This window comes from Epargyreus clarus, unplaced genomic scaffold, assembly GCF_041222505.1.
Source record: "Epargyreus clarus isolate Ecla_fem2 unplaced genomic scaffold, WU_Ecla_fem_2.2 ptg000019l, whole genome shotgun sequence".
Classification (NCBI taxonomy): domain Eukaryota; kingdom Metazoa; phylum Arthropoda; class Insecta; order Lepidoptera; family Hesperiidae; genus Epargyreus; species Epargyreus clarus.
In genome coordinates, this window is record NW_027332227.1 from 3,032,884 (window position 1) to 3,045,241 (window position 12,358).

At 35.0% G+C, this 12,358-nt stretch overlaps 1 protein-coding gene across 19 annotated transcripts in view; it reads left to right on the forward strand.

Annotated features, from left to right (window-relative positions):
- The window catches only part of slo (calcium-activated potassium channel slo), a 91,610-nt gene that overhangs the window by 54,255 nt on the left and 24,997 nt on the right, over positions 1-12,358 (forward strand). For all 19 annotated transcript variants that reach the window (XM_073084064.1, XM_073084045.1, XM_073084047.1 and 16 more), the window contains exon 2: positions 12,162-12,223. In XM_073084064.1, coding sequence (XP_072940165.1) covers positions 12,162-12,223 — 62 coding nt within the window. The remainder of the gene's footprint in view (positions 1-12,161; positions 12,224-12,358) is intronic.

Sequence of the window (12,358 nt, forward strand, 5' to 3'; positions counted from 1 at the left end):
ATAAAGTAAATTCATTTTTAATAGCAGTTTATCGCTGATCTATTTCTAAATCTAAAATTATTTTCTTTACTGATAATCATGAAGAATCGCAGAATCTTCATTACTAATGAAAGTCTTTCCGCACCAAAATTACAGATTTTTTAGTAGGAAAAAATTACTTAAATATATAACAAAACTATGCACAGTGGCAACCCTAGACACAACAGAAGATCTTAGTAATTCGAGCCGCCCCTTAAAGCTTTTTGTCGGAAGCAGCAAATCTGATTCGAATCAAACAACGGCTTACTAATTAAATGGCAATCTATGCTGCCTCGTGACCTACATCCCGAATGAATCTATTACAGGGCTGGCGTGATTTGCACGCGAATTTTAAGATTTTTCTTATTTCACCGTAGATTTTTATTGTTCAACGCTGAAATGTTTCATGTAACACATAGGCTGCGGTAATTTTTTGATGGTGCACTTTTGTGATGGTTATAAATGTTAAACGCGCGTCAGGGCGTGACCTGATCGAAAATTCGTAAGACTGTCATGTTAGTGTACGATAGCACAATAAATTAATATCGTATTCTACCACGTAAATTATAGGAGTTTTATATTGATAATTAAAGCAAATCGTGTAAAATTATTCCCTAACCATTCCAAAATATCAAAAATGCACAACGTTAATATTTAATTTTTCACTTCTGCCGACACTCCCGGAGTGCAACGATTTATTTCTATATAGGAATAGCAGACGAGCATGCAGTCCACTTGATGGTAACTACTGCCGCCTATGGATATTTGTCATCAACCTCAGATAGGATTAAACTCCGGAGGTCGGCTTCAAGTACACCGCTACACTATACTAAGCTAGAACGCCTCGGAAAAGTATGTCTCCCTTACCACACCCTTCAAACCAGAACACAGCAGCGCTTAACACTGCTGTTATGAGGCTGAAATAGGTGTGGCGGTGGTGCCGCCGGAGTCAAACCACAAAGGGTTCTACCAACTTCATAATTAGTCCAACCCGCAGCCTTCATAGATGATGATACACTTAATATAGAGAACGTGCTTTCTTATCTTTGTGATAACATAGGTCGTAGCTTCTGAGATTGCACTCGTATCGTTGTTTACTGTTATAAGAAGAAGCTCATGTGATATTTCTTAATTGACGGATAATGCAATCAATGTAAATAACGTAAGTTATAAACAAGTTTATATCTGTTTAACTCTTCACAGCTTTAATCTAGTATATTATATTGTACTCGTTTATTCGTTTATTGTAATACGCTAAAGCATATGTTATACTTATTAATTCATATCCAAAACAGATATTCAAATTCATCATTCAGTGTCTGGCCGGGGATCGAATCCGGAATCCTTTGCGCGTCACACGGGTAAAGACACCGCTTTGCTTAAGGGTCGTGTATCTCGAACCTATTTCCAATTCTCTGTTGTTCAGCCCTGGATGCTTACGTGTCGTATTTCTTTGGAGACAACAAAAACTGCAAATTGAAGTAATTAACTACCGAACTGCCTTTATTTTGCTACACTGAATACGAATAATACGTATCATTAATTCTATACTACAAAGTAGGAACAAATTGATGTACATAGTGTCCCACTACTAGGTTACTACTTAAATGTAAGTGAAAATGTTAATGTTATTAATTTGAGAGGTTTTATTACTTATTTCTGATTAATAACAATAATAAGCGTTGTTGTGTTTTGGTTTGAAGGGTATGGTAATGGAGACATACTATTCCGAGGCGTTCCAGCTTAGTCCTCAGGGGTAGCGGCGCATCTGTGGCCGACCTCAGGTAGGAATCTAATCCTACCTGGGGTTGTTTACAGATGTCGATGGGCGGCAAAGGCCACTTACCATCAGGTGGACTGCATGCTTGTCTGCTACTCCTATATTATAAAAAAGCGTTCCAACTTAGTCCTCAAGGATAGCAGTGAATGCGTCGTCAATAGAACTCTAATCTTATCCGGGGTTGATAACAGATGTCCACAAGTGGAAATGACTACTTACCACCAGGTAGATTATATACTCATTTGGTACTGTAATTTCCTGCTGGCATTAGTGTCGATATTAGTCTTATCCAAATACATACATCATAAATACATTTTCAAACATTCTCTACTCTAATTGCTTTAAGTTATTTTAAACAGATAACACAAGACTAATTTATAAAAGTGTTTCTCAGTAGAAAGCAAAATAAAATTGTGTAACGGAGAAGGCTGGTAACAGTGCTATTGTAGAAATGGAGCACGTAGCACAAATCACAGAAGGTTGTATCTTCACACGTTAACTTGTGTTTCAGTACCAACGCATTCAAGCTTTTAACGCATAACGTGCATAAGAAGACGTTATGACGTCTTCTAACAAAAACAGTACAAACCTAGTAGTTACAATTAGGCCTCTCAGTGATCGAGTCTGGGGTTCGAATCCCAGACATCTGATTCTTCTAGAAGTTATGGGCATATTAGAAATAAATAACACTTGCTATCGCAGTGTAGGAAAACATCATGTGGAAACCTATACACCTGAGAGTTAATTAAAAAATAAGTTCTTAAAGGTGTGTAGAGTCTATGGACTATGACTATGGCCTAAAGCTCTTTCTTACTCTAAGAAGAAACCTGTGCACAGCAGTGGGACAGCAATGGATTGTCGACGACACATAGGTATAGTGCATTTGATTAACTTATAATGTCCTTACTATATCTTAAGTATACGATTTAGCAAGCAACTTACTGTCTAAGTATTTGAATATCAACACGTGACTAAGTATAATAAGTATAGAAATGATATTTATGCATACTTGTCACGTTAGTGGTACCAGTCGACGACCTATGAACGAGTGAAATTTGACCCAAATATTCCGGCTAAACAAACGTAGAATGTGCTACACATTAAAAATTTAAACACCAAGTCCAACTTTAAGTTTCTTGCACGCTATACGGTTTATGAGTTTGAAATTATTATTATTTCTGTGTTATAGCAGTGTTAATTACTGCTGTGTTATGATTTGAAGGGTGTGAGCTTTTATGTTGCTAACTTAGTCGCTGGGGCAGCAACAAATCTAGGGCTGACCTTAGACAGGTCTTCCAGTTCCATAACAATGTTAATTATAAGTTTTCATATGAGGCGTTTGCCCCTTCATGTTATGGACTGCATCCTCGTTTGCAACTTTTATAATCTTATATATAAAATTCTCGTGTCACAATGTTAGTTACCGTACTCTTCCGAAACGGTTTACCGTTTTTTTTTATAAGTATGAGGCTATATAAAAATAATCTGTGTATGTTCAAGTTTCCTTTTATTTTCTTATATATGTGTTTCTAATATTTTTAACGTGTGTAAAAAAATAAATATGACATTGATAACACTCCCATTACTGATGCAAGGCATCTAAGTATATGTAAATCAAATCATCATATAGTATTAATACATAATGAAGCTATTACATTAATCATGTTATTCGAAACCGACTAATACATTACACGGTTCTATGCATAGGCGTCTAATTACCGATCCAATCACTTTGTGCGATGATCATCTGCTAATGGCACTAACATTAGTAATAACATAACTATTGAAATGTGAACATGTTTGTTTGTATCACTTGGATTCATTCATACTATGTCTAATAATGGAAGTTCAATGGATTATAGTCAGTTTTATAATCCCACTGCTTGTTTCGAGTCTTGAAATTTGAAAGGTTTAGACTATGGTCAATTACGTTAACCAAAGGCGCATTTCTTTTTCACTACGGAGTTGGTCACAAATGTATGGACATTCACATATATGGACACAAGGAATGGTAGCGGCAGTGATTCCTTACCATCGAGAGGATTGCGAAATCGTTTTCTACTCCAATTGATTCGATTGGATTGGTACCCTATTTGTTCGGTTACAGACATTATGATACTAATTCTAAAGACCAAATTCGCCTACCTACCCCATCTATGCTTTATCACACCTAAATAAAACACAATCCTTAACATTGATATTATTAGATCGTTTCAGTTAAATAATTAAAAGAAATCGATCCACAGAGGAACTGAAGGAAATTGTCGCGTCGTTAGCAAATGTCGTGTTACGCCTACAGTAATCTAAGAATGTAGAATAATTGGTCAAGTGTGAGTAGGACACCCACATGGAGGGTTCTGTACCACCAATTTTCATTTTTTTTTATTTTTAGTATTTGTTATCATAGCAGCCATAGAAGTAATTGCATTGTGGAAATTTTAACTATCTACCTATAAACGGTACAATAGATAAAGCTGATAAATAGCAATTTTTTGTATAGCGATCCACATCTATTTTAAAGATGTTTTTATTATTAATATTTTATGTTATAGCGGCCGTAAAAAAATCTAATGTCATTAAAAAATCTAGTCCTAGACAGACGAACAGACAAGGCTAAGTAATACGGTTCCGTTTTTACCCTTTGAGTACGGACCCCTAAAGAGGAAATAATAACCCAATAAACCTAGAACCACCGCCCCAGTTTCCCGTTTCGATAAATTAGCACAAACCGAAATGATTACGGGCAATACGATCCGTCGTAATTCAAGTTTAGTCGTAAAACAATCGTAAAACTCCGCTTGCTGGGATGGCACTGCGGTATTTATGGCCGAAGTTACTACGTATGGAGTCCAACTTAATTATTCCACTCGAAATAATAAAGTACCCACCGCCAATAGCCTATTGGGTGTTTGCGAACTAAATTATTGGGAAATTCTGGTGCAAATTAATTGGTTTGCTTTCTAAAGTCATTTTTATAAAATTAACTGAGTTCCTAAATGATAGTTTGTTTATTAGACGTGAAAACTTTATGTAGGTATACTGGTGTGACTATTAAGCGATTACGATTTTTCAAATTATAAAGTTAAGTTTACAAGGAGGCCCATTCCACGGAAATTGGTAAATTTTCAACAGTTTCTCTAAAGACCTACGAAACCACAAATTATTTAATTCGTCCTCTACCTATGTGATATAAGTAAAAACAGGCTCAAAAACTTTAAAGTCATGTTTAGTTTTGATTTTGCATTTCTTAACCTCAACCACGCGCTATCTATTTTCTCAATAATCTATGTTAAACCCCATCTTATAGTCATAGTACTACAGACAAAGAAATAGCAACAAATCCTCCGTTTGGAGTCAAGGCTGCAACCTTGCGATGCCGTGCTGGCATACCAGACCATAATTGGATCTTAACCAGTGTAAACGGATTACTGGGTGCGTGCACTCGCGCCCTAATCTAATATAATGGCTGAAGTGTGGCGATGGGAAACCAGTGCGATGGTTCGCCTTCACCCTACTGACCCTAATTATCTGACGTGGCGGAATCAGTTCAACGACGGCTAGAGTAGTATTATTTTTTATTGGAGTAGCAAAAAGACATCTAGTCCACCTGAGTAAGTGGCGACTGCGACTCGTGGCCATTTATAATCAATCCAAGTTAAGTTTAGATTCTTAGAGGGCGGCCACAAATGCTATGCTGCCCCTGAGGATTACGTTGGAACGCCTCGGAAAAGTATGTCTTATTCACCACATCCCTCAAACCAGAATGCAGAAGTGTCCCCGCAGTCGAAGAACAAAAAGTTCTACCATCTTTCACATAAAAGGTTGAAACTGTTAATATTAATGTTATCAATAAAGTAATTTTACTTTAAAGTAAAAGATCTCGAGAGAAGTATTTCACCATTATTCTACCATTGTCAATACGCGTAACCTAAATATACATTTACAAAACAAACAGAAATACTCCAAATACACGAAAAACTACCCAGCCTACGCTTAGTGAGAATTGTATTACCCGAACATGCGAAACGGCTCCAAATAAGCCGAAAGTAAACGAGAATTGGGAGAATCAATATGTATCCAATTTCTTCTATCCTTAAATGGGATATAAGATCATTGTAGCCAAAAGGACTGCTTGAATGAGTCAGCATTCCTACGGGATGAGATAGGGTATTTTTAGGCGCAATATTGACTATCGGAAAAGCTGTCTTCCTTTTATTTATCCAGGAATTCCAATAAAAATAGCGATGGCGCAGCTGATGGGTGATATCCGTTGTTAAAAATACATTTGGTACGCCTGTTTACATTTTATGTCAATTTGTATTTATGAGGAAGTAGCTTCTATTTGTGGAGCGTTTATATTATTTATGAGAGAAAAGATGCAGCTTTCAAAACTTTGGCTTTGTTTTTATGAGAAGTAGGATACAGTTCATCTATTGTTAACTACTGCGGACTGTTAAATCTTGTGAAATTTCTTTAGAATATAAGCCTAGTTGGATCTAAAAGAAATCGTGGAATCGTTCCCATCTCTTGCTAAAACTAATAAAGCAAAATTATTATAATTGAATACTTAAATGCCGATAAACTATCACACGTCTTAAACTTAAGTAACTTAATAGTTGTGATGGTGGTGACTCAGCAATAGAATTGGCTACGTTTGGCTAGACCAAAATACCTTTTGCTGTGACAAATAAAATCTAGGTCATCGAGGAAATGACGGAAGTCGCTGGAAGCGTCGAGGCTAGGAAAAGAGGCAAAACAGGAAGAGGGGAAAATTGTGGTTATTTTATTGGTACCTAAGATAACACGATGAGTTTTCAGTTTTCACAGAAATACAGTAAATGTTGCTATTAACATGCATTGTAATAAAACTATCTCATGAGTATGACTTATAAGATACTAGTGCCCGCGACTTCGCCCGCATTTTAAAGAAATAATATGATATAAATAAAACGGCAAATTTGTACCTGCATTGGAATGACAATGGTGCCATCTGTCGAAAATTGGTCTTACCAACTCCCAAACCCTCGTGGGCTCTTGGACAACAACTTTGCTAAAGATCATCATTTGATCAAACGCATAGTTTCGGATTCGATAACTACTTACGAATTAAAAATTAATTAAAAAAACCTTTTCCCACGAACTAAATTGTGAATCTAAACCATTCTCAAGTCCCCTTGAACACGCACAACAAATTTCATCAAAATCAGTCCATTCGTTTAGGAGGAGTTTTGTAAGCTTTATTTGCTTTTAAGCTAGCTACAACTAATAAGCACTTACTAGGTTTCTTTTAAAGTGCATAAATAAGTCAGTCGTAGAATCACTCTTGAAATTTTTGCCGCCCATTTTTTAAAGCTCCTGTCGGAATCTTGCCAAGACTGAACACTTAAGTGGCGGGTTGAAACAATTCCTGACTTTTCTATTTACTTATTCAAGTGAGCAACGCACTAGATGTTCTAATAGTTTTTAAACTACTATGTTTAGTGACAATTTTAATTTTACTAAGAATTTGTGAACTTTTGTATTTGTTATGTGATAAAGAGGTTACCATTACCATTCAATTTATTATATTATGTATGCAGATAAAAGAGTATATAAATACCATAACAATAGTTTGTCTGTTCATTAGCGAATATCTCAAAAGCCAGTAGAAACTTTAATGTAAATTAGACAATTGCTTTCAAGCTATTGATAACATTTCATAAAACGAGCATAACTATTAAGGCATCGTAGATAAAATTAGTTTTTACCTTACCGATTTTTAAATTCATAGCGAACCTTCAAAAAGTTTCGAAATATACGCCCGTAAAGACAGAACGAAATCGCTGAAGCAACACAAAACTGTGTCGAGAATTAACAATTTTCGATATTGGCACTTTCACAAAACGCAGACAAAGAGGCGCCTTCTTTGCATACGAATGGGGTATTGACGAAATGCTGAAGCGTTGCTTAATAAGATAGGACCAGGATGTTATGGCGTAAGGGATCATAAAGTACGGCAGACTTTATAGTTTTCCGATAACATCCACGTTTTAGAGTTTTTAGAAGAAGAGAAATGGTAAACGAGCATGAAGTCCATCGTCATTATAATATAGGAGTAGCAGACGACATGCAGTCTACCTGATGGTAAGTGGCTACTGCCGCCCATGGACATCTGTAATCAACCTCACTTAGGATTAGATTCCTACCTGAGGTCCGCCCCAGATTCGCCGCCTGAGGTCTAAGCTGTAACCTCGGAAAAGTGAAAACTTTAATTCCAAATAAAATTCCCCGAAATTAGATATTTCTGGCATACCAAACTTTTTAAGCCAAAACACTGCTATTATAGGGAAAAAATATGGGGTCGATGTTGCCACATTCGATGAAAAAAGCGTTCTACGGACTTTACACGACAAGAACGCTTCACATCAGGTTACAACTTGGGAGCACTCACCCTCTTTGAAACGCAAAATGCAAAGCGCATTTGAATTACGTCTAAAGCCTATTTTGTCCAAAGACGTTTCTATGCAGCATCACAAGGTAAGACACATAATCCGAGATATGACGCATTATTTCATGTCTATGATTAAATAGTCAATGAGCTCATAAATATTCACCACTCATGCAATGAATATTTTATTAATGCAATCACTTAACTGCACGTATCAAATAACGATTTGATTAATACAAAGTTACGTGGACGTTATGTTTAGAATGAGAATCACTTTATCTTCTGTAGTAATTTATCTATCTGATTAGTCATTAATCATGTACAATTATACAAGTATACTCATATTTACGAACTTATACAAAATTTCCTTAATGTATATCTACCTTTTTGCCCTGAAGTTATTAACCGTGCTGCTGTGTTCTGAAAGAGGCAGTAGGTTACATTTCCATTAAAAGGTATTTTTAAATAATCAACAACAGCGCATTCGTTCTATTTTAGGCTTTAAATATTATCTACCTGTTTTGAACTGTAATCGTGTGTTACAATGTAACAAAAAATGAATATTTGTTTACTTTGTAACATTGACATATTATTATCTGTGTTAATTTGTAGCAAATTACATATTATGAAGTCAGATTATTATGATAAGCTATTTATAATTTACAAGCATATTAATTTTGAATTCAGATAAAGATTAAAGCTAACATCACCAAGCTGCATTCATTTATTTATTGTTTTTAGTTCATTACAAAATGTGTAAACCTGCAGTCATTATTCAATGACATAATGATGTCTGTTGATCAGTAAGACTGGTTCCCGCTATATTCAAATTGTCTCCGTCGCTTCTATTGATGTTCTTAACCGCGCATTAAGCTCAAAGGCTTTGAGTGAAAAGGCTGTAGACTGCAGTCGATGCCAAACGAGCCAATTACCATTCGCATTCGTATTCGTACTCACATTCGCATTTTCGAACAAGTGAAGTGCGAATTATTACTATAACGTATACATCAATTTTAAGCTGTTTTTGTTTATGAAAGCTAAATGACGGTTCCTCAACGATTCTACCCTTAGTATGAGTTTTTAGGTTTTGATAAAAATTACTGTTTTTGTATTTGTTTACGTATTTATCCATACATTTCCAATCAGCGCCCCTAGCAGATTGTATTGCAAATACATTTTTTTGTATTTGACTAACGACTAATTAGTCATTTTTGTAAAAACGTAAAAACTCATACTAAGGGTAGAATCGATGAGGAACCGTCATTTAGCTTTCATAAACAAAAACAATAAATAAGTGTACTTATAATTCGCGGTTTTGATCAATGATAGATTAAACATTATTTTTTTATATTTCATCTCTATTATGTACCTACTTGGGAAATTATACAATTAGATGAGATTAAATCTATGCAACTGGAATTAGTCATTTGACGATACAAAAATACTCATTAAACCTCCAACAATCATGGAGCATTTACATATATTATGCGACTCGACTAGTCCCATAGTAATAATAAGTAGTAACGTTATATTTATTACTTTTTTTATTCCAAAATACTTCAATTAAAGCTTTTATACGTATTTCATTCATGCTCATGACTTTTCATATACCGAAATTTTCGTACTCGAATGAAATGATAAATATTTTATTTGGTACATAAAAGCTTCGTAAAGCTTACTCTACGGCAGTTCCATTGAAGCTCTTAAACTGCGTTAAAAGCTCAAAGGCTTAGCGTGAAGTAGCCGCAGACTGCAGTCGATGCCAACCCACAGCAACTGCCGGCCAATTACTTCACGTTCACTTTCAACATTGAATAACACACTGAAAAATATATCTCAAAGCCTAATAATTATTTCTCACAAAACACGTGTTATATTTTGAAGCTTGTTTTATTTTTAGCTAATTTTCAGTTAGCCTTTTGTTGTTGATGTAGGTATCCGTACATGTATCACTTTTTAATAACAATTTCTCATAAAATATGAATAACTCTGCAAAGTTTCTTTTCAATCAATTATAGGTATTATATATGATTTGCTTGTTCAATTTGAAATGTCTTATATTTAATTTATAAATCATATTACGTATACAAGTTATTATTGTTGTTGCTTATAAGCGTAAATCCGACTTAGTCCACTTTTTAGTTATTTCGAATTGAAATTATAGTGAACGGATTTTAATTATTTCCAACAGCATCACTCATCACGATTTAATTAAAACCCCGTTACTTTATTCAATTATCTTAAAATGTTAAATTAAGTAAAACTTTAAATTATGGATGACCTACGAAACACGAATTCATAATTCAGGAACAGAACCCCACCAACAATAACATTACTTTATATCTATTACAAAATTCGTATCTAAAACAATCGACATGTGCAAGATAAGGAAACATGTCTCCCGTTTGCCGGGTGGGTCATATAATAACACTTTGCAACGGAGACTGGGCTATATGCTATTTTATCTGTTACGTGAGCTGGAATTCTAATGCAGTCTCTTTCATGAATAAATAAAAGGGTGTGCTTTGTTCTTAGAGATGTGGGTATAAATGCCGATGTTGTCATCGCTGTAGATATGAGGCGTAATTATAGGGTATGAACACAGAACGGATATAAATTAGAAATGCCTCTCGCAGTACGTAGCATTTAAATGGTGTCACTAAGGTTTCTATAGGGTGAGAGATAGGGCTATTTAGTAGGCCAGTAAACTCAGTTTAAGATTTACACTCCTCGACTATGCTGGAATGGACTATGTGACTCTTAAGCTACCAAATACGTTAAGTTTTGTTGTTAAATCTATTAAAATAACTTATAGAGGTGGTAGAATGCTTCATGTTTTGACAACTGCGCCAATACAGCCACCCACTTTTCATTACCAGCGTTATATACACTGTACTACTTTGAAGGTACTGAAATCTCATCAGGGCAAACCCTAGCAATATTGAGCAAAATAACGTAACATGTTCCAATTCACACTTGGCACCTATATAGAAACTTTAAGAGGAGATAGAGAATTCTATGAACAACATTTGTAAACCTATCCTCTATTTTTCCCCCGTATCTATTACCCTATCCACATAGATAACCCGAGACACATAATGCCGGCACCACAAAGCTACATGTATCCACTAATACTACACAATGAAGATCAATGTAGGGTGATACAATATCAAATTACCAATTGCGGGAAAATATCAAGTATGACATATTAAGTGGAACGTCAGGTCAAAGTTTAGTTATATAAAAACTTATTTATCAAACATAACACCGATATCATGTTATGAGTGAGAATATTAGTCACGTGTGACCTCTGCTGGATCCGGCTATTAATTTAAATCTTGACTTTGAACTTGAACTTGTTCAATTGTGTGAATTAAAGGAAGTACTAGTTTAATATAAACGTTAGAGTATTCAATTTGACAGTAGGTTAATAGGAAATTTATGACTTTATTTCTTTTTGTCTGTAACATCTAATTTATTTCTATGTCACTGTATGTTTTGAAAAGGATTTCTGTCTCCGTAATTTTATGGGTCGTTCGTTCGTACGCCACACTATCAATGTTTTATAATAGCAGGGATAAGCGTACTGCCTTCAACTTTGATAGGTCTGACGAGGCAACACATGAGTTCCAACTTAGTCTTCAGAAGTAGTAAGGTGTTTTTGACTGATCACATGTAGGACTTCAATCTTACTTGGGGTTAATTACATATGTCCATGGACGACAGTGACTACTTATAATTAAATGAACTGTATACCTACTTAGGTATTAATTTAGTTAAACAAAATCAGTTTCTCAAATATAGGGTAAGCTTGGAGAGCTTGAGGACGTAAGCACATATGGTAAAATTAAAATAGGTTCCTTGTCTTTATTTGTGTGTGTCTAACAGATCTTTACGTAACATCGAATTAAAATCAATATTATTCTATCATTTCAGGTAGTGTTGGTGTTCATTCTGAGTATAGCATCGCTGATCATCTACTTCATTGACGCGTCCAGGTAATATTCTTTCTATATTTCTTTAAAATTCGTTATCCATTCTAGAGCTGAATATTAATTATACAATATCTTACGATACTGCTCAAATCATAAGGAATACGTGAGTGAAAAAGCCAAATAAATGTGATCCAAACG